This window comes from Biomphalaria glabrata, chromosome 13 (assembly GCF_947242115.1).
Source record: "Biomphalaria glabrata chromosome 13, xgBioGlab47.1, whole genome shotgun sequence".
Lineage (NCBI taxonomy): Eukaryota > Metazoa > Mollusca > Gastropoda > Planorbidae > Biomphalaria > Biomphalaria glabrata.
This window is the reverse complement of record NC_074723.1, coordinates 21,543,810-21,567,431: the sequence shown is the minus strand read 5'-3', so window position 1 is coordinate 21,567,431 and position 23,622 is coordinate 21,543,810. Positions and strand designations below refer to the sequence as shown.

At 31.8% G+C, this 23,622-nt stretch overlaps 1 protein-coding gene across 6 annotated transcripts in view; it reads right to left on the bottom strand.

The window, feature by feature from the left end:
* The window catches only part of LOC106065921 (protein hook homolog), a 31,173-nt gene that overhangs the window by 4,033 nt on the left and 3,518 nt on the right, over nucleotides 1–23,622 (bottom strand). Inside the window, exons 2-14 of one of the 6 annotated variants that reach the window (XM_056008579.1) lie at nucleotides 23,396–23,445; nucleotides 21,107–21,160; nucleotides 20,021–20,171; nucleotides 16,423–16,505; nucleotides 13,999–14,052; nucleotides 13,299–13,361; nucleotides 11,006–11,206; nucleotides 10,347–10,440; nucleotides 10,090–10,220; nucleotides 9,212–9,508; nucleotides 7,974–8,010; nucleotides 6,011–6,046; nucleotides 5,176–5,364 (exon numbers count right to left, since the gene is read on the bottom strand). In XM_056008579.1, coding sequence (XP_055864554.1) covers nucleotides 5,219–5,364; nucleotides 6,011–6,046; nucleotides 7,974–8,010; nucleotides 9,212–9,508; nucleotides 10,090–10,220; nucleotides 10,347–10,440; nucleotides 11,006–11,206; nucleotides 13,299–13,361; nucleotides 13,999–14,052; nucleotides 16,423–16,505; nucleotides 20,021–20,171; nucleotides 21,107–21,160; nucleotides 23,396–23,445 — 1,397 coding nt within the window. In that variant the 3' untranslated portion in view covers nucleotides 5,176–5,218. The remainder of the gene's footprint in view (nucleotides 1–5,175; nucleotides 5,365–6,010; nucleotides 6,047–7,973; nucleotides 8,011–9,211; nucleotides 9,509–10,089; nucleotides 10,221–10,346; nucleotides 10,441–11,005; nucleotides 11,207–13,298; nucleotides 13,362–13,998; nucleotides 14,053–16,422; nucleotides 16,506–20,020; nucleotides 20,172–21,106; nucleotides 21,161–23,395; nucleotides 23,446–23,622) is intronic. The other 5 variants (XM_056008583.1, XM_056008580.1, XM_056008582.1 and 2 more) reach the window with 5 other exon arrangements.

The following is a 23,622-nucleotide window of genomic DNA, read 5'->3' as shown; positions in this document are numbered from 1 at the left end:
TAGTGGAGCATGTTTCTGGTTAACATTGAATAAGTGTGTGTTTCTTTGGAACTATTCAGTATGGTTTACAAAAGAAAGGGAAACCCAAAAATAAATACAAAGTTAGAATGGTGTGGTGAGTAAGACAAAGTGTATTGAATGACAATTGGTTGTACAAGTATCAACTAGATCTGTGAAATAAAATGATGATTGTTTAGAGCAGCACAAGATTAAAAGTAGCTACAAACAATTAGAAGCAAAAAAAAAAAAAAAAAGTAAGATGACTAAAAATGAATTAAAACAGTGACAATAAAAGTCTATGGTACTATCAGGAAGACATTAGGTCCCTTTTTCTTTGTTTTGAAATAGTGTATATGTTTGTGTGTACACAGAAGATACACTTACTTGTTAAACAGAAAAACAGATCAGGATGTAGAAGATCATTAAGATACAAGATATAATTATTTTACTACAAGAATATATAATTTAGCAAGTGTAACAATGATCTTAAATGTTGTTAGATAAACTAACTCTCAGTGGCATTACAATGTGTTTTTTTTAACTACTTATGTCAAGTATAATATGATAGGAAACAGATTCTTTTGGTAAAAAACAAAATAACCTGAGGTATATAACCTCACATAAGTTTCAATGCTAGGGAATTATCTTTAATAAAGCTTAACTGGCCATTGTGCAAACTAGCTTTTAAATTCTGTTGAATTACTTTCAATGAACTAATAGTATATGCAGAGAAAGTTTTTTATAATGACATTATTTGGAGTAGGAAGCAACAACATAAATGTTTCTTATTTAACATTTGACCTTCTAGAAACATAGGCAATTAATCTATATTCTTGAACTGTTCAACAACATACCTCATTAGCAAACAGAAGAAAGCACAGACTTTCTACAGAACAAATGTTAATATATATAGATATCATGAATGTTAATATATATAGATATCATATTTAAGTAAATACAATAAAAAGATAAAACTGATAAAAAAAAAGTGGAAGACAGACGACTCTGAAATTGTAAATTCTTATAGAATCATTAGTACACAATTAACACATTGTTAATTACATAATAATTTCAAAGCACCTTAGTTCAAAACATTCTGTCCTCCATCATTTTAATCAAGCAACTATTTGAAGTGCAACTAGTTCAGTAATGTTCATGCAGATGTAGAATGTCAACAAAGACTAAATAACATAGTGAGAAAATAGGGCTACAAAATAAAGAACACATGAAAGCTAGTCACTAAATCTAAAAGTTTAAAGAATGAGAAGAGAGTAGAAAGAAATGTGATGATTAAGTAAAAAGCCACCCCTGCAAGTTAGTGGCACTGACACTTAATGTTACACACATTCAAGTTGCTGATTAACCCAAACTGCCTATGAAATCTTGCTTTCAAAAATGGTTTTATGTAAGTGCATTTTAAAAACAAAAGTGCATACCATAAGAAGCTGCTACAACCATATTTGTTTTTTAATATATACACACATATGGGTGTGTCATAGAAAATATAAGCAATTATATATGTCTTATTCGTTAGCATTAATATATAAGACTATTTAAAATGGTGTTGGCAGATGTAAAATCATTTTGCATATTTAATTTTCAAAACAAATAAGCTTTAATTCGAAACAGACAAGGGGATAGCTGATTGGAGCTACAGACAATAGTGAAATAAGATTTTCAATAGAGCTTTTAAAATTTTACTTTATTGAGATAGAACTGTGACAGGCAATATACATTATTCCCTATGGCTAATGCTAAATAAAGCTCAGGATGGACAAGTTCAAGTAGATATTCTATAGGTCCAAAGTTGTGTTTTCTGAAGTCCACATAGGAAAAAGCTTTTATTATTAATCTCCTGTCTACTTGTCACATAAAGATTCTTTGAAAAATATTACTTTGCCATCAGGTTTCCTGCTTAATAAAGGTCTAATATTTACTTATGATCTTCTGAAATTGAATACTTTATTTTATATTAAGTAGGCATATTTAATGCACATTTGAGCCATTTTTATTTAAAACAGTTTCCAGTTCTAATCTCAAACATTTAAAAAGTGAAGAAAATGTAAATTTCACTAGCATCTTTATCTTCTTGAAATAAGTGCAAAAGCTATATTTAAATCTCCTCTAAAAACAAACTATTTTGCATGAAAACTGAAACTATATTGAAAGGTGTGTGGTGGCTGAGTGGTAGGGTGTTTGGGTTCCATAACAATAGGTTCCAAGTTCAAATCTAGATGAAGACTGGGAATTTTTATGACACCCTGCTCATTAAAGGCCAAAGAAACGGATGATCTTTACATCATCTGCCCCATAAATCACAAGGTCTGGTGTATTGAGTAACCTTTTCTCTTTTTAAATATACCCCCTTTTAAAATGAAATAAACTTTACTACTCTGAAATGAGCCCTCCATTTAGGTAGCCAAGTGTTTGATGCCACTTAGCCTCACATTCACATTTGTCTTCATTGTGTTCAGATATATTCATAAGTGCAACAGCTATATACAGTCTTCCTGAAGTGTCTTTTTGTTTTTAAAATGATGTATGCATATGGTATGTTAATATTTCAATCAAGACATTTCAATATATTTACAAGTCATATGAAATCTGGATTATCAGTGATTGTAAATGTGATTTTAGATGAGAATTTGTGTGTAACAGTGTTGAGAATGACTGACCTCACAGTGGTCATCTGAGTTTGTATAAAACCCCAACTCTCTTAATTTACTTCTTTTTTACAAATGTCATTTAAAAAATGACACAAAATAAAGTAAGTATAAAATGTTTCTTCTTTTACATTTTTAAAAAGTGTTGCTTTTTTTAAAACATATTAGTTTGGTGCACTAGTAAGAAACTGAAGAAGAAATTAAAAAATATAGACATTTCAATAAAGCATAATCTCAGACTGAGAGCAGAAACAAAGAGAAAAAACTTTAAATAAGTGGTTCATACCTAAGAGACTTATTTATAAAATAAACTTGTATTATTTATGTGACTATAAATCCACTTGAGAATACAATTTTGAGAGACCTTTAATTAAATTTTGGAATCATTTCATCCTGTTGCCACCTTACTTACTACTTCAAACACAAAACAAAACCCAGAACTACTTAGTATCAAACACAAAACAAAACCCAAAACTACTTAGTAAGTTTTCATAGGCCTGAATGGAACAAGTTTTCTGGGGGGGTCCTCTCTAGACTTGAAATAGCTAATTGTGATATTAGGCTCAGGTTTTATAGTCTACATAAACACATCAAATGTAACACTAGTTTGTTAATGTTCTCCCAATAATTGTTAATGAAAATTTCACGATACTTAAGGTATTACTACACAGACATGAAAGAAAAGTGAGTGAAGCACAAATCTAGATAAACTACTTCATTGACATTGGTGGGGAAAACAAAAGACAACTAGTTAAAAGGCTTGTGCTGTGCCAGTCTATAGAAAATGATCAAACTTGAGAATGCTTCAGGACCAGATGATGTTCTTTTTTAGCTTAACAAAAAAAACAAACCTTCAAACAACTGTGGCATGATTGATTTGAATTTTAAAATCAGTCAAGGTTGAAGGTGTAATAGTTAGTCTAAAATATCTGAGCAAGTATTGCTACTTTACATTTGTAATTTCCTTTCAAGATATTTTTTTTTAACCCATCAGAGTTTTTCCTCCAAGTCAAACTTGTACTTAAAAAAAGAATTAAACAGTAAACATGACTAAAAACAAGTAACAAAAAAAAGTTGTTTTTTTTTTAATCAATGCCTCCTTCATGAAGTCAATGAATTTGTGTAAGAGTGATAACTTTGCTCTTAATACCTAATGATTGATTGATTGATTGATTGATTGATTGATAGATAGATATGTAGGTAGGTAGGTAGGTAGATAGATAGATGGATAGATAGATAGATAGATAGATAGATAGATAGATAGATAGATAGATAGATAGATAGATAGATAGATAGATAGATAGATAGATAGATAGATAGATAGATAGATAGATAGAAAGAAAGATAGATAGAAAGGGGAAAAAAATTGAATGGCGATATTGAAAATGTAAACATCTTTCCATTTAAATGTAATAAAGTTTTATGAAAAAAAAATAAAAAAAATTCCAGTTTCATTATTTAGACATAGATCACATAATAGTGACACAAAAATACTTTTATATTACCAACATAATTGTTCATACAATTTATTAGAATATTTATTACAACATTAGAACTGATGTGATAATGACTAAGTTGGTATTTATCATGGGAAAGTTTGTGCTTAACCCAACAGTAGCATCTATCCATTCATCATTACAAGTAGATCTATCAGTCGTGTGTACTTCAATAATAGTATCTACCAGTTATAAGTACTTCAATAGGATCAAGATCTACAAATTCTGTTTCTTCTTAGAAGCAAAAAAGTGCAAGAGGTGATGTCTACATTGAATTTAAGCCTAAGGACAATACAGGATGATTCATTTCATTACATCTGGAATACTCTAGACATTGACTAATCATTTGTGATAACATTCTAGGATAATAAGATAGCTTGTTCAGAACAAAACTTTAAGTGCTACTTGTGTCATGGTGACATTTTTTACAGGCAAACAATAGTACAAATATCAAAATTAGAATTAGTCTCAAGTTTAACCAGAAAAAAAGTAATTAATAAAACTAAGTAACAAATCAAAGGTTCTATCTATTAAAAATGCATGACTGGATAGATGCACTGCAGTTTTCAAGTTCAATATTTGTATGGAATGGAAACAATGAAGAAGAATCAGATGTATGGTAGAAAGCCTACTATTTTTAAAACGTGTTTATTGAAATGATTTTAATTAACGTTTAATCCATTTCTATTGGCACAGCACATGCTTGGTGAAAAAAAATATATAAATTATTTGATGCTAAAAGATAAAAAAGAAAAGAACAACTTAAGTCTAACTAAATTATAAATTGCTCTTTGTTAAATTATTTCAACATTTTAGCATTACATTATTTAATACTCAATAGAACTATGTTATAGTTAAATAAACAACACAAAAAAAAAAATTTTAAACTCAATTAACATGCTCTTACTGACTAATAATCTAGGAAAATTAGGTGAGGAAAAGCTCTTTAGGTATTAAGACTATGGGATTCAAACTCATTCCCTAACAAAGTCTTTGTGAAAATGAAAGTTTCAGACCTTTCTGCCAACAAACACAATGAAGACCTAAAAAACAGAGGGACTACTCATTAGCCCTCTCTAGCGCAGCATTGTCATTCTCTGCAAATTGATCCAGGCCGTCTGCATCTCTGTTCTGTTTAGCGTCCCTGTATTGGTCATCACCCCCGTGAGCATCTTCATCAGCTTCTTCTCCAAAATATTGGTTTTCTATAAGAGGCACATGGGAATGGAATGGGTTTAAGGTATTTTAGGTGTGGCTGTTAAATTGTCCTTCCACACAAAACTGGCTAACAGGCTCAAGCAGAAAGAAATGGGTAAAAACAAACAATGTGTGTAGGGTAGTAAAGCAGCACAGGATATGACAACAAAATAACTGGCCACTAAATGGGAAAATAATTTAAAAAACTAGAAAGACTTGCATTAAAAATATAAATAAAAATAAATAAAAAGTATAATAAAACAATCTACTGCAAGACATCGTCAGAAAACAACTAGACTGACTGCTAATGGAGACAAAAATTTGGATCATTACAGAAATACTATGAAATTCTGCAGACATGGTTCTGGTAGCATCACTAACTTTTTATTGATAAGCTATATACAATATAAATTTACACAATTCGGTTTTACACTAGTTTAAATATTGACAACTAGAAATAGATGTTTTAAGCTAGAAAAGAGGCTAAACCTAAATATTCTGAGTATATTTTCTGATGTGTCTCAAATCCTTTCAGGCAGTAATATTCAATAGACAGTACAAAGGGTGGTCTTTGTAAATGTTCTTAATAAGTGTAAATAAAATAAATTTAACAAAAACAAAAAACAAATCAACAAAATGCATGCAACCATATACCAATTTTCTTCTTCATAAACTCTGTATCATATTGATCTAAAAAAAAAAACAAACAAAAAGCAAAGCATGGTAATCTAGCTTACTTGTGCAAGTCATATACATCAACTAAGTTGAATTTCGTTACATTTATTGATTAGCATTAAGCTTGAAATAAAACTTTATTTTAAACGTACGGCTCTAATATTTATTAATTCATTCATATCCAGTGTTTCATTGATAATTTTGTACATGTATATATGTGTCTCCTGGTCATATTGGCACAAAGCTAGTTACTCTGCTGCAGACATGCTGGGATAGCACCAAGAATTTTTTTTTTTCTCATTTGAAAAACATCTTCAAAGTATAGAAATATAATTTTGCTGCATATTGTGGTAAACTAAATCAACTATATATTGTTTTAAAATGTCCCCTTGCATTATACTTTCATGCTCTAAGTCAGAAATTAATAAACTTTTGTTTTATTAGTCTTGATCATGTCAATTTCTAAGTTCCATTATGATTATTGTTTAATTTAAGCAAAACACTAATCTTAAAACCAGATAAAATTTATCTTATTGTAGATGAAGATTTTTCTATGAATTTTTGACGGATATCTTAAGATGAGATAGTTGAAATATAAGAAACTATTGAATAGTTAAGCTAGTGGCTTTGACAAAACAACATGAGACGGCAACATCATCAAGATTTGTTTAAAAAGCTATTTTCAATAGGTTTTCTAAAAGGCATGACAACTGCCAAATATACAATGAGAAACACAAGGATCTACTTGAGTTGTGCCAACTTGTTTTTTGGACAATTAATTTATACCTCGCAGAACCCGAATGAAGAGGAAGATTTTCAGTCAATATTGATTCATTGTATGGGAATTAAACAAGAATGGAGACTGCAATGTATAGAGTGCAGAAGCATAGATAAGCTAAGAATTTGAAAAGAAATATTATAATTTGTGGGCATTTTTTTTTTGCAACGCAGAATCAAATTTCTGGACTCAGCCCTTGTAGCACAAACTAATTTAGCAGTATTGACCTTTCAATAGAGTGTCCTTGACATAGTATATTTTCGACTCTTTATTTATATATCCATTTTATTTTCTTAATTTTTTCTTTATGCTCCATTATACAATCTCTGAACTTTTCCATATTGCTTTCTCTTCTTTTTCTCTCTTGTAGAAACTAATTGGATTAAGAATGTGAACTGAATTTTAAAATTACAATGTCAACAAAGAACAGATTACTTTGATAACTTTTGTGTGAAAAATCCCATATAAAAAGACATGAATTATGAGACAGCAACAGAGAAAAAACAAATGTCACTCTGTTCAGCTAAAGAAGAACACCCTTTTTTGGTGTCAAAAGTGTGATGTTGCCATAGTTGTGAGCCACTCTTAAACAACAAAATTAACTAAAGAAATAAATCCATCTCCTTAGAATAACACAGATACACATTAACTTAACGTCTAGCGTAAATCTAACAATAGCTTAAGCACAAGAAATAAATGGCTGGACTACTGGCCAAAATCTCAGCTTATGATTTGGGATCAATAGGACATTAATGCATTTGGAGAATGCAAACAAAAACTTGCGGCTCAAACCAAACATAGATAGAAACCAAAAAGCCCCAACTACTCAACACAGAAGTGCCAGTATCAATTCTATAAGGGCCAAATATGACTTTAGCCAACTTAAAAAATAAAAAATGTTGCCATGACAAAGGTAGTGGCTACTTTTTTTCTTATGGTAGTTTTAACGATAGCTAAATCTTGCAAAGATTTGAAATATAATTATAAAATTTTTTAAAATAAATCATTAATAGAAAAAAGTAAATTTAAAAAATCAGTATAATAAGTAAAAGATTATAAAATCCTTATCCCAAGAAGTTAATAGTAAATTAGAAGTCCCCTAAACAAACAATATCATAAATTATATTTCACACTAAAGTGGACCAAGCTTGATGCATTACTTACCTACTCCAGCACCATTCTTCCCATCCACACGTTCATTCTGAATTGAGACAACAGAATCAATTTTAGTTATAACAAGAACGAGTCTTCATTTGATTTGGTTCACATAGTAACCATAAAAAAAAATTTAAATCACAATTATTTGTCATTTATTAGATGGTTAGTGACTAAATGTAAAATGTATAATAAAGAAAAGCAGGAAAATAAAGAATCCATTTTTCCAACTCTATTAGCAGCCTATTAGCAGTATGGAGTGAGCAATGGATCAGGAGCTTCTATTCTTAAAGGGTTAATAAACATTTCATTGAAAAAAAAAGTTTCCCTTTCAGACCTTGTGGTCTAGAGAGCAGATGATGTAAAGAACACCTGTTTCTGTGGCCTATAGTTAACGTGGGTGTCATGGCCATCACAACGACCAACCACCTTTACTTTACCCCAACTAATGTCAGGTACCCATTAGAGCTCGGTGGACTCAGAGGCGCCCAAAGATCTCAAAATTAAAAATCCCAGTCTTCACCAGGATTCACACCCGGGACCCCTAGTTCAGAAGCCAAGCACTTTACCACTCAGCCACCACGCCTCCCTTTTCATTAAGAGGATAATGGAAATAACAATAATAAACACAAAATTAAAAAAATACCCATTTCAGACCTTGCGATCAATGGGACAGATGATGTAAAGGTCATCTGTTTCTATGGCCCACCTCAGTCCTCTACTTTTACCCAACTAACGCCATGAATCCACTAGTTTGGTGGACTCAGGGGCACTCTAAAAAATCCTCACATTCAAAATCCCATATCTCTTCAACCTGAGACCCTTGATTTGAAAGCCAAATGCTTTACCATTCAGCCACCATGCCCCCGAAATAATGGAAACAAGAGAAATAATGATAAGCTTTATAAAATTGAAAAGGTTACTTAATTCTTTCTCTCCATAATTATTTTCCTCATTTCTATAGAATTAATCATTTTGCTAATTTGTATTCTCACTACCCTGTTATGATTAAACTTCAATAACTTTTTTTGTGTATCAGAAAATGATATATTAGCATAGAATTATAGGGGCATGCATGCTCTTTTTACACAACACAAATTAAAGTTTATAAATTCAATTTGGTTTAATGATGTCAAATCAACGTTGGCATTGTCAATTAGGAGAGAAAGAGTTAATTGGTTACTATGTTCTCTGAAACTACATGTTTTTTAATTTGATATTAAGAATCTCCCTTTAATAGTACTCACATTGTCATTTAGAAGGGGAGCCTGCTGCTGTCCATTAATTCTGTTGTCATTGGCATTGTCTGCACCGGGCTGGGGACCCTGGATCTGGCCCAGAGCAAGAGGGTTTTTGTGCTCAGCCCTCTCTTCGTCTCCTTCTTCATCCATTCTTACATCTTTATCATTGTCTTTCTTGTCCTCGTCTATGCCTTCCAGCCCTGGATCATACTTTAATTTGTCCTTCTCTGGGTTTAGAACTGGCTCCAAGATTTGAACTTTTTGCTCATCATTAGGATTTATGTCAGGCCTTTTCCCTGTATCCTGCTCAAGAAATAAAATCTGGATATTTGACATAGGTAAAGGAAACCTTTATTCCTGGTAGGAAATGAACAAAATAAATACTAAAGAACTTTCTGTGACAATAAAATGTGTTCCTATTTAGCACCAAGTTTCAATTATTTTTTACCAACCAGTTCAACTGTTTAAAAAACAATATATTTTGATCATATTTTGGTGTATTGCCCAAATTATAAGACAAATCTCCTTATGGACAATAAAGATTATTATTATATATATAAATAGACAATATGCATTAGAAAATGTATTATAAAACCATTAAAAAAATGTCCAATGGCCTAAGAACTTAATATTACTAGCAGTATTATTAATATTAGTTCTTGATGTTGGCTAATTTTAACTGCTATATTCACCTGCAGCACCATAATATACCAAAAGAAGTTTTATCTTTACAATGAATTGACTTGAAATACTAAGTCAAAATGAATATTGTGTGAATGTACACTAAAGTCTCGTAGAAAGGTGTTCTGTTTTCAGCAGAAGCAATAATAAAATATAAGGTAATGGGCATGTCAGGCACACATGAGATATTAAAAGATATTCACCTTTGAATTTTGTCCATTCCTGGCCTGCTCATCATCATTTGCTAGGCCTTGGTGCTGCACTGGTGCTATCACCTGGTGCTGAGCATTCATTTCTTCCACATCAACCTTAGGCTTATCAGTACCAGCTCCACCTGCAATTAGTATATATATAAAATCAGTTGGAATCCTGGCTAGCATTTTTTTTTCAATAGCCTAAAACCTTTAACTCTTATTATAACATCAATGTCAAATATACAAGAACAAATTATATAAAGTACCTTCTCTGCCAAGGATATTGATAAGAGGTGTTGGAACCTTCTTTTCTTTCTCTGATAAGTTTTCAAACTGCTTAAAAGGGTTATCTTTTTCCATCTAAGGAACAAAATAAATGAACACATGGTTTAAAGTAAATGCAACAAATTAGATAAATTTTTTTTTACACCAAATCCAAAAGTGTAAAAAAAAAAAACCACGACAAAAAATGAAAAACAAAATAGGTAATTTTTTTTTAAAACTCATATTCACAATCTAAGCCATATTTTGCAGTTAATTTTAAGTCTATGCATAACATTTTTTGATATTGGAATAAGCATTTGTGGTCGACACCAAATCAATGCAAGCTATGATGAGACTGCAAAGTAATTTGTTAGAAAATATTTTCTTCATAATACAATTTTACTAGTAACAATGATGATAACAGATGTTTTGTTTACTATGAAAAGTAATTAGTGACAATGGTGATAGTAGCCAATTATAAAAGAGGCACTATTGAAAACATAAGTATGCTATCAAAAACAAAATTTGCTGTCAATCCTGAATTTATTTTTCAAATTACAAGTCTAGAATACAATAAAAATCACTTCCATTGCCTATTCTCAAAACAAAATTATTATTTCCTAATTTCACAAATTTATGTCTTAAACTAACAAATATATACCTGCATATGCTCAACATTGTTGTTATTATTAGACTGAGCATTCTGATGGCTATCATCAAACAGACTTCCCACTTGCTGTGCTTGATGTTGAACAGCTGGTTGCTGGGTTGGTACATCATTGCTTAAATTCAAGTGTACTTTAGGCGCATTTTGGTTCTGTTTAAGAAATCTTAATTCTATCTCCAGGTCTGCCTTTTCTTTCTGAATGAAAACAAAATCATATTTAATACATTATGAAAAAAAATAATTTTTAAAATAAGACTTCAGAATATAGCAATAGATTTTAATAGTGTTGAGATTTATCATATCAATAAATTTGGTGTAACTATATTGTTGGCTATATTTTGTAAATTTGTCCAATTAACATAGTAATGGCCAAACAATGTATGGAAGAAAGGGAATGAAAGGAAATGAAGTTGGGATATTTATGCAATGGAATTTCTAGAATACAAATGACAATTTTATAGCTAAAGAAATTTTAAAACAAAAAATTGTCAAGTTTGTTTTAACTAGATCTAGACATTTTAAAAACAAACTAGACATTTTTCTATGTTCTCATAAGCTGCCTAAATTAATATTTAAAAAAAATGTGCATAATTTAAGAAATAAATCCATCATATTGTTTTTTTTAATGAGAATAATATCAATCATAACTAAATATTTCACCAGCTAATGCCCATACCATTTTGTAAACGAAAGCATCATATTGATAAGTAAATAAATATATAAATATATATCCTGAAAAAAAAGAAAACAATGAAGAAAGGTGCCTTCTATTTTTTGTTGAAAATGTTTTCTTGTAGTGGAGGGTAACAAGAAAACAAGCAAAGAGTAAGCACTAAAGCTTTAGCAATAATTTGATTCCTTAAGTTACATTTTTGTGTTCACACACAACGTAGATCAAACTATAAATATTAGTAAAATACATATAAACATATAGATTTTGTTTTCAAAGTTACTCTTACCAAGCCAGCATTTAGTTTTTCTATTTAAAGGGTGGGAATGTCAGTAAGTAAAAAAATATAGAGTAAAAAAAAGTAATAAACTATTAAATTCATCACAAGCTATTAATCCCTTTTAATCTCCTCCTGAGCAACATGTGTTTTGGTGTGCAATGAATTACAACCACTAATTAGTTAATAGCTAGATTCATTTCCTTTCTTTTTTTCATTTATCCACTAATAACTCAAAATAAGTTAAAGATTTGAAAAACTAAAAAAAAAAAATCTGGTTTAAGTGTTAAGGTCTGAAAGATTACCATAACACTATCCATTCTAGTCATACTATTTAAAGCTAATTTTTTAAAGAAACTATTCAAAAAAAAAAAAAAAAAAAAAAAAAATTACAAACTGGTGTGTAAAGTAAAAATACTCCTTTTACCTATGGGTTAAGATGATGTAATGGTTAAGAAAACTATCATATGGCCAGCACAACATCATTATTTACTTTCCCAACCCATGTCAGGTATCCATTAGTGTCTTTTTAAGTCTTCTAAAGGGCACAAACTCAAGATGCCACAGTTTGGAAGCCAAGAACTTTACCACTCAACTACCCCTGCAAACTGGTGTACACAAAAATAGTAAAGTTCCCCTTTCAGACCTTGAGATCTACAGGGCACAAACTCAAGATGCCACAGTTTGGAAGCCAAGAACTTTACCACTCAACTACCCCCAGCAAACTGGTGTACACAAAAATAGTAAAGTTCCCATTTCAGACCTTGAGATCTATAGGGCAATTGATGTAAAGTTCATTTGTTTCTGTGGCCCATTGTTAACAAAGGTGTCATGTGGCCAACACAACAACCAAACACCTTTACTTTTTACCCAACTAACGTCAGGTAACCATTAGAGCTGAGTGGACTCAGAAGTGCCATAATGATCACGAAATTCAAAATCCCAGTCTTCACCAAGATTTGAACCCAGGATCCCCGGTTTGGAAGCCAAGCCCATTACCACTCAGACACAGCACCTCCGCAAACTGGTGTAATAAAGTAAAAAAGAAAAATTAAGAAGTTCAATCAAAACTAGACAATAGCAACAAGAGAAAATGTAATCAAACTTCAATCCCTCAGTCATGAGCAGAAAACAGACATTCAATATTGTAATCAGCAGTTGGGAAAGAAGGTCAATTATATAATGAACAATCACCAAAAGTGTTTGTCGCCCAAGTAAGAAAAAAGAAAAAAAAAAGACACCCAGTTGACAACACTGTGCTTTCACTGTGAAGCTACACAAAAACAATACAACAAATAGGATTAGAGGGGAATTAAAAGTTTTAGTAAACAGCAGATAACCTGGAGCATATTTAGACTTTTCATTAAATTTGAATTGATAGATACATCTTTCTCATGCTGTTCCTGTTAAAAGGATTGCTAAGGATTAGTAAATTAGCGGCAAATCTAATATAATATTACCTAGTAAATAATCTAACAATCTACTGTAATATATTAGGTGAAAATTTAACTCCAAATGTCCAAAGTCTTCCCTAAGTCACAGTTTATATTAATTTGAAACAATATATTACAAAAAAAAACTAGAACAATTCAGAGGTTGTTTTGGTAGTTACAAAGACTTTAAAAGTCAAGAGTTGGTATAAAAACTATTAAATTTCTATTTACTTTAATAGAAGGAAGTCTTTTAAAAAAAAAAATTAAAAATTAATTTTGGAAACATTTGTGTCTCATTAAGAAAAGTATGTAAACTTTACAATCCCACCCTAAAAGTCAAATTATGTCAACAACTAATGCACATTAAGTTCCTTTGTAAAGGGAACTTTAAAATTCAAATAGTTTCATTTTGATATTGTTTGGTATCTAACATAGCAAGTAAAACTCTTTAAGCTTAATGAGAGACATAATTGTTAGCTTAATTCCACGTGTTTTGTACACTATGTAGGTTTATGATGAAATCCTAAAACAAAAAGCGCACTGTTAAATTAATAACTACATAACAGGGGGACCATATTAGAATGATATTAAAAAATGATAAAAACACCTTGAGCTGCTTAAAGTAGTTTCTGGCTTCAGTCTTGGTTGACTCAAGTTCATTCTGTATTGAAACAAATGACAGAAAGTAACACCTGATAGAAACACCACTCCATGTACATGTTAGTAAAAGGTTGGGCTAATTTGAGTCATCAGCCTTTCAAAATTACTAGTAGAAAGGCTATAGGTCTACCGTAAATTAAGCTTAACTTTCAAAGACTGCTATAAATAAAGCACAAAAATAAATATTTGTTAGTGTGGGATTTATGGCTGAGACGCCAACACAGCTGGGCTACCTAACACGAGGGCTCGAGCTCAAATCCCAACTTGACCAATGCTGTATTTGCTGAATGTCTAAAGGCAGCAAAGAAACCTTTTACCAGATACTCCCCCCCCCCCCCAATTGGTCCACACATTTTAAGAGATTTTAAGCATGACAAATGTGCTATATAAAAGCGATTAAAAATTTTAAAGAAAAATTAAAAAATCTACTATGTACTCATTCCAACTATTCATTTGGTAATAGGTTCAGACCAAATAAATTTAATGCTGATATAGCAAGAAAAACAATAAGGTGGCAGTAAGGGAAATAAAAAAAATTTGGAAAAGGAGTGATTTTCTTTTAACTAAAACTTGCAAAAATATTTTGGTTTCTTTAAAATGGTGACACAGATATTGAAATACAAAACTACCAAGATTTTTATATTGTATTCTAAACATACCACCACCTAAGAAATAAAAAATAAAGTATCTAAGATCTTTTTTTCACAATAAATTATATAACGAACTAAAGCTAAAGGAAGTTTTAAAACTCAGGCTCTATTTGCCTAGGCTATTGCTGGGTCAAATGAGGCAGCGATTGCAAGAAGGCATCTACATCCGGTTTTGTTCAGATGGCAATGTGTTCAATCTTCGATGTCTACTATCCCATAAATAAACAAAGGAGATGGTCATAATGGAGCTTCTCTATGTCGATGATTGCGCCCTGCTAACTCACAAAGAACATGATCTCCAGAACGCTGTAAACGAATTTGCATACGCTGTCACCTCTTTCAGTCTATCTATAAACCTCGGGAAAACAGAAGTCATGTTCCAGAAGTCACCAATGAAGCATACTCAGCCCCAAGGATCACCGTAAACCGACAGCCCCTTAATATGGTAGACCACTTCACATATCTAGGTAGTATGGTGTCAAATGACGCCACACTTTCAAGAGAAGTTGATAACTGTCTGGCCAGGGCCAGTAGCACTTTTAGATGCCTTCAGGCAAGAGTTTGGCGGAACAAATCACTCTGCCTGCCTACAAAAATCAATGTCTACCAGGCAGTGGTTCTCTCAACCCTTCAATATGACTCTGAAACAAGGACACTATACAGAAAACAACTAAGACTTCTTGACTGCTTCTACCAAAGATGCTTGCGCTCCATCATGGACATACGGTGGCAAGACCGCACTACAAACAGCGATGTCCTTGCGAACTCCGGTATGGACAATATAGAAGGACTTCTTATGGTCCGGCAGTTACGCTTGGTAGGGCACGTATCTTGTATGGAAGACGAACGTATGCCAAAGGCAGTCTTTTTTGGTGAGCTAAAAGGTGGTCGACGTAACAGAAACGCCCCACAGAAACGCCTCAAAGACCAGCTTAGGCGTCAACTTTCTTTGGCTAACATAGAAGAGAGCACCTGGTTGCATGCGGCCTCAGAACAAGACAGCAGGAGGTCACTAACGAAGGCCGCGGGATACACATTTGAGACCAAAAGAAAATCTGCTGCAGAGGACAAACGCAGTCGGTGAAAAGAAAATTTAAATCGACCACCTGCGGACAATGCCCTGTTTGTGGCAAAATATGTAGGTCATAGCTGGGGCTGCGCAGCCACGGGAAATACTGCACTCCTCACTAATCTTCAGACTCGAAGACAAGCCTTATTATTATTATTATTGTTAATGGAAAATCATCTGTGAATGAACACTATTCTAATAATTCTTTTAATTATACTTCCTCTTTAACACTAAAACTCCTAAAAACTTCTGTAAAGCTACATTATTTAACCCAAAGTAATGCACTTATGGGGGTACAACTAGAAGTGGAACTCATCGATTACATCAGAAACAAACCTATTGGCAATTAAATCACATTCAGGAAAACTGCCACATTCACCTTATTAACATGCAAAAACTCAACTTAGACTTAACTGTGATCTAAACAATGGTAACTTTGTTTTTAAACATTCCTCTTTAAAACTAATATATCAGAATGAAAGAAAAAAAAAAATCAAAAAGCTAGATTTCAACTTAACAAAAATTATCAAATACAAGAAAAAGCGAAATAAACTGTCATTAAATACAATAATGAACTAGTTAATAGTGCAAACTACAGCAACAAAAGGCTATACCAAATTTAGAACAAAGTGATGTCAAAATGTGTACACACCTGAGTCTTAATCACACTCTCTTGCAAGCTCTGGATTTGGGAGTCAGAGTCAGACTTTTGTCTTTTTAAATTTGCCAAATCATCTGTCAAGTGGATAAAAAAAAATTATACAAAAAGATTTAAGAATTCAAAAGATTGTATGTTTTTTCTGCAATCCACTGGGCAGTACAGCATAGCTGGTAATTAACCTTCCAATGTATGTGTTATGGAGTGTGTGTGTATTGACTAATGTAATAAATAGCTATTTTTACAAGGATGGACTGCATATGATGTATTGTATTAAAGAGAAGGAAGGCTAAGGAAAGAGAGACACGTGCACATTCTGAATGATTAACATTAGATTTCATTGACTTATAGTTTAAAATCTTATGATGCGTAGTCATTTGTCAATAAAATTGAGTCTCTTTTGTTCAATGAAGAGAATTGTAATTGTTCATAGAAAATAATTATTTTAATATTTACATGAGTTAATTAAGTCACCTACAGGGTAGTTTGGGATTAGCTACAAACTTACACATCTATACATCAACAGTACGCAACAAGTTTTCATAAAAAAAAAACAACAACAAAGACTATCCAACCCATTCAGAATCAACAGAATTAGGTAAGGAAAAAAAAAACAAACAAAAAGAAACAAAACTCCATTGTAATATAAGCTTTGCAGATGTTTACACACATTTCAACTAAGCTTTACTAAAGATGTCAAGGGAAACAATCTGTTCAAGTCATTCTTTACAAAAGTACACAATAAAAAGAAGATAAGGATTTGATTTGTATAGTGCTCCTTACACAAATACTGTGAGCTTAAGGTGTGTTGAACATAGAATAGACATGCTTGTTTCGGCTTGGACAATTATAAAATAAATAACAGAAATGTTAAAACAGGTTGGTCTCTATGTTATTCTTGCAAGAAGCTAATATGTGATAACATTCTTTTCAAGAAGTGAGAATGTGGTCTATCAGAGGTCAATACGGACAAAGTACCATGGCACAAAAACTAATTTAAAAAAAAAAAATTTAAAACATAGTGATGCATTTGCATAAGTGTAAGAAGTTAATTTAAAAGAATTAGCATTACTGTCTTACTGTCCTTACTAATATTAATGGTTGACTGCTTTTGACAAATGAAAAATTATTCCAATAAAAAAAAACAAAAAAAAAAACATTAGTTTTAGTGAGGAAAAAAAATGCACAAATTGAAATTATGCAATTTTACTTGAATATTTCAAAACTCTCTGATTAAAAACAATTGTAAAGATTGAGAAAATGAGAGTGTTGAAATAGTCAACAACAAACAATTAAAGATGAGATCAAATGTGTAAGATATAAAGCAAGATACTAAATAAGGTAAAAAAAATTGTTAACAGAGTGAAAGCAATTTGTTCTTTTTAGTGTAAAGGAACAATCAAAAAAAATTGTTTAAACAGGTTTATATGATGTGAGAGGAACTGGTATTAAATGGTTGGGGTCAGGTGTGTATGATAGACAAAAGGTGTATTTTATGAGGTATCAGGTGCATATGTTGTGAGGGGAACCAGTGTACAAGATGTGATTAAATTTGTAACAGTGATCTAGACCAATAACAATAAATCTCTTGATTAAAAATATTTTTACCAATTGTTGTTGTTTAGTGCTATTTCATGTTTTTAGCTTTTTCAATACACTGTGATCCTATCATTTATCTGGACCAGTTGGGGGGGGGGGGGGAGGAGAGGGGAAGGAAGAAATTGTATACATTTTAACATAATTGGTTTTTAAAGGCATTTGAAAAAAAAAAGGAGGTGGAATGACCTGAATTCGAACTCATGGTTTAAGCCTTTTCAGGCTCATGTGCTAACCACTCTGCTAGTGAGGTACTTATGTCTAGAGAAGATTGTATACTTATATGTTGTTTGTTTCAATTTAGAGAAGAGACCTATAAAGTGGACTAATTCAGCTTATACTATCACTTCAGTCAATTAAATTTCTTTCCCTTGTAAAGGTTAACAAACAAAATAATGAATTACCATTAGTTAATTAACTAATTTGTTAATTTTTTAAATGGATTCTTGTATTGTCAGATATAAGAATAAATAGTGCAAAATTTCAGCTTGATATGAGATTGGGTTTCGGAGAAATAATGTATACAAACATTTTACCAGACAGACAGAGTGAGTTGATATAAACTTTGTTTAAGTGTTGTCCTTTATGAAGTTGGTGACTTTTTGAAAGAGCAATAATCACGGCTATGTTCATGTCTAAATCAACTCAGATCCATTAAAAGACAATAGTCTAGACTAGAAAGAATACAGTGCCTAATCAGTTATAGTAGTGCACTGATAAATTGTGTAAATATTGTTACGAATCTCACTATCCAGGCTCTCTGCAAACTGCACCATACACCACCAACGTAAAGAACTTGACAACTCAGGGCTCCAGAGTAACATAACACTTTAATAGTTGAATAAATAACAGCCAATACTGTAAAATTGGCAACACGTACACTGTACAAATATCTTTCCGATAACACTGTACCGCCGTATCAACTCTTGCACTGGCCTCTCCGTCTCGTTCCGGACTTGCACTGGGTTCAACAGTTCAGGACTGACTTCACACTCTAGGCTCGTTGTGTCGGACTCGATTGCAGGCCAAGATCAAGACGCCAGTCGTCTCAACTGTACTTGACAGTACTCCGCACTGAACCGTCGTAATGATCCATACAGAACCACACCGTTGAACTGTGCTGTAGTCGACCGTGTTCTGAGCCCTGTCGTGAACCTTCTCTCGTGAACCGTCTTGACTGGACACCTCCGCTCTTTATACTGGCCTTCTAGAACCGGACGAAACATCGCTCGACGTTTCTAGCTTCATCATATGACTACATCCCTCGTGATGCCTCTGAGCTCTGTTCACGACGGCGATCCTTCCCGAACCGTCCTGTTGACACTCGACTCGGCTGACCGTTGTAACTCGTCACGGTTGACCGCTCGTCTAGCGCTGGCCTGGGGCGATTTGCATCGGCTGACTACACTCACACCACTACCCCCATCTGTGCCACCACCAGGTTTTTAACAATATTATAAGTCTATGGATTGTCACAAATTAATTCTAGCATTCCAGCTAACTTCTTCATAAGATGATGTGCAAAATCTTCATATTTATTTATCTCTTTACTGAATCCATGTGAGAATTACCAATGAAAGGTAAAATAGACTAAATTTAATTTTCAAATAATTATATTTTGAAAAATTACAATGGTAAAACCAGAGTATTCACTGGTGTGGCCAATCAGGTAGTAATTTTTTACCAATAGATGTAAGTAAACTCAAATTTCTAGGAAAATCGTTAGAGCTGTTTTCAAAATTCTTGTCCATCCATGTTCCACCCATGAATTTGCAATCAAATAAGAAGAATCGTTCAAAAAACTTAATTTCTGTGAGAGTAAAATTGAATATGATGTACAAGCAGCAGGCGTTATGTCATGAAAAAAAAAAGGTCTATTTACGTGGTAATTAGTGTATGGGGAAAAGTTGTATGAAGTCTGAGAGGAACTCATATGGGAAACTTAAGCCTTTTTTTCTCTGTTCAATAACATATGAACAGCGAAATGATTACTCACCTTTCAGCTGGCTGATCTCATTATCCTTAGTTTGTTTCAGTAGCTGATATTCTTGGGAATGTTGACTTAGAACATCCTGGTGGGCTTGGCTCATTTTGGTCATGTCATCTTTAAGTTTCAATAAGTCAGCCTCTATTTCCTTGTACTGACCCTAAATGGATAAAATAGAAAAACAACTAATAACAACTTGTTGCAACACTTACATTTTCTAAAACAAAATAATATAAACATTAAAAAATGTCTATACATATCTATCTAACTATATATTTTTAAAAACTTTTCTTCCCTAAATGGAAACAAGTTTTATTTCCAGTTTTAAAAAATTGCAAACACTGCTTTAGACTATAATAGAGCTTTTTTTTTTTTGCCTCTTGTGGTTTTTTTTAACAGCGACTTATATTTATGAAATTTTAAAATGTAAATTCTGTTAGTTAAAACGTACATAATAAGCTATGCACTTAAATATATTTATAATTTAAAAACTATTGCCAGTTGTTGTTTTTTTTACTTTTCCACACAAAAAAAATTAGTCTTTCAAAACTGATCCCATAATGTATTAAATTTGCATATTTCTGGGCAGCAATATGACTCTTGCAACTTTGTCATCTGAGTCAGTTCTCTTTAATTCTACCCTGCATATAATAGGCATTTCAACACCTTGATGTCACCCTTTAATATTTTTTTTTCTCTTTTTTTTACTTACTTTCTAACAGCTGACATTGTGCCATGCAGAAGTGTTTTTGAAACAGCCTTGGCTCATGCCAAATGTCCCAACCAACTACACTTCTTGGCTCATTGCTAAGCAAAAGCAAATCATCAAAAGTAACAATAATGTTTTTATACTTTTTCAGAGACCTCTTGCTTGGTTGCACAAATAAGACAAAAAAATTTAATTCACACAAAATGCAGAAAATATCTTTATAAGTCAATAAATCAAAATACATGCTATGTAAATTGCTGTTTAGAAGAGGAAAATATTTAAAAAAAAACAAATGTAATTCCTTTTACATCAAGGTAAAATATTTGGGAACTGGCAATAAATGTATAGCTTTATTGAACTGTTTTTTTTTCTAATCAATGTCTTACCTGTAACAAACTGTGCTGCTGGTTAATGGACTTTATTCTGTTGTTTAGTTCAAACTAGTGAGGAAAAACAACACAAGATTTATAGGATTAAAACAACAAATAATAAATAGTATCAAAAAATTGTATAACTAAAAGCAAGGCTTATATAAAAATATAAAATAATATTTTTTTTATAAAGAGTTGGGTGTTAGAAGGAGTTAAAGAGAAATTCGGACCCAAGTCACTGTATTTTTGTAGAAGAAAAATCATTTGTGAAAATGGTGATTAAAACAATGTACATGTCCATTAAAAAGTTTTCTTTATAATTGATATATACAGATGTGTTGGCTGAGTGGTAAGATGATTGGCTTCCAAACAGAAGGATCCCGGGTTCGAATTAGGGTGATGACTGGGATGTTGAAATTTGGGATTTTTAGGACTCTCTCAGTCCATCCAACTCTAATTGGTACCTGACATTAGTTGGGGAAAGTAAAGGCAATTAGTTATTGTGCTGGCAACATGACAGCATTGTTAAGCATTGGCCAAAAAAAAACAGAGGACCTAATTGATTAATATACACAATAAACATTATTGTTTGATATAACCTTTACATTAACATACAATTTTGGATATAATCTTTACTTTAACATTTAATTATTGTACTTTACTCTAGCTATCATTAAGCCTTGTGTAGAGAATTAAGCAACAACAATTGCAGGACGGCTAGAGTAAAATTAAACAATTAAAGGTTAATGTAAAAATAATATCAAAATGTTCTTTTTTCTAACATTCATTCAGTAATAATTTTAAGAGCTAAAAAAAATCTCTCTATAAGCTATATAAAGGAGGTATTGTCTTTTTAATAAAGTATTTTTTATGTCTTTTTCTTTAGAGTTTGCTTGTACCCAAAATTTGATGACAATTGAATTAGTAGAAGTAGTAGAAAAAGAGAAAAAAATCTAAACGACACTGGCAAACATAATAATAAACGTATACAGGAAGTTAATATAAAAGTGTTCTAAAAATTTAATTTACAATTTCTCTTATTAGCTTGCACACTCTTCATGGGTGAAACCTAAAACCTGCCTGGGCGGGTGGACATTAACATAAAAAAACTGCTCTAATGATTTTCCAAGAAATTTGACACTATGAATTTGGGAGAAAAATTACTAGGCATTTGGAAAAACTCAGGTTTGAAGATAAAATACTCTCATTGATCATCGTAAAATTAAATTTGGTCTGGAGATCTATGTCTTGCACACATGGTAGAGGAAATTCTCAATATTTTAAACAAAAAGTTAAATAAAATAAACAAATAGATGTTCAGAAACATTTTGCACACCATCTCATGTAGAAATCATTATCTAGACTGCTAGAATTAATTTGTGACAATAAAGATATGGATTAAAATTTTTCAATATTAAAAAATCAATACTGTATAAAAAAACAATAACAACAAAATTTTCTATTCCCTATCTTAACTAGATCCTGTATTCTTGACTAGAATACTTTCTTTTTATATTTCAAGGCTGAACCTTAGCACCAAACAAGAATCTTCAATGTACCATATCTCTAACTAGATCCAGCATTCTAGTCTAGACTACTTTTGTAACTGTTTCCAAGCCTAGAAACTATATCACCAAACTAGAATTTTATATACTGTGAGTAGATTAATAAATGGATGTAACCAGGATTTTTTTGGAGGTGGGGGGGGGGGGGGGGGTGATTTCCTTTTTTAGAAGAAAGAAATTGTTCCTATAGATAGTCATCAGCTTCACAAATGACAGATTGTCTTTTAAAAAAAAAAAAAAAAACTTTTTAAAATGTTACTGGTTTAAATGCCAAAAGGTAAGGATAACCAAACATTTTTATTAGAATCTGACTACATCAAAATATAGTCTTACAAGGTAACATAAGTTACTGTGCTGAAGACTAGTTTTTGTGCCCCCAAAAAATGTATTCAATGACTTTATCCAAGACCACTAAACTATTGTATTTTAAAATATATTAACATTGAAGGCTCACAGGCTTTAATGTACCAGTACCTCAGAATATCAAAAGAAGCATTTCTAATACATTCTATCTTCTACGCAATTTAAATTTTCTTTCAAACTGAGCAGATCAATAAGATAAATCTAAGATGTTTGCTGTATGAGAGGCACAGAAAATGACTGCTGCATTATTGATTTCAAGTCTAGCTGTGTGAAACTGAGTCTAATGATTGTCAAGATTATTATGGCCAACTACAGCAGCTGTTAATAAACGCAATAGATAAAGCTGCAATGTGTCAGAAATAGTTTAATAGTATACCTTTTCATTCTGCCAGTTTTCTTGGGCTTTATCTTTGGCTTTCACAAGGTCTAAAGAAGAAAAAGAAAGACAAAATATAATAAAGGATACAACTAAGATTTAAATTACAGTAATCTAATTTTTTTAAAACTCTTACACATTAAGGAATGTTTGGGTTATAATTTTAAAAAATAATATTTGAAAAAAAAAATTTAAGGAAAGAAATGAAAACTGTATATTAATAGTGT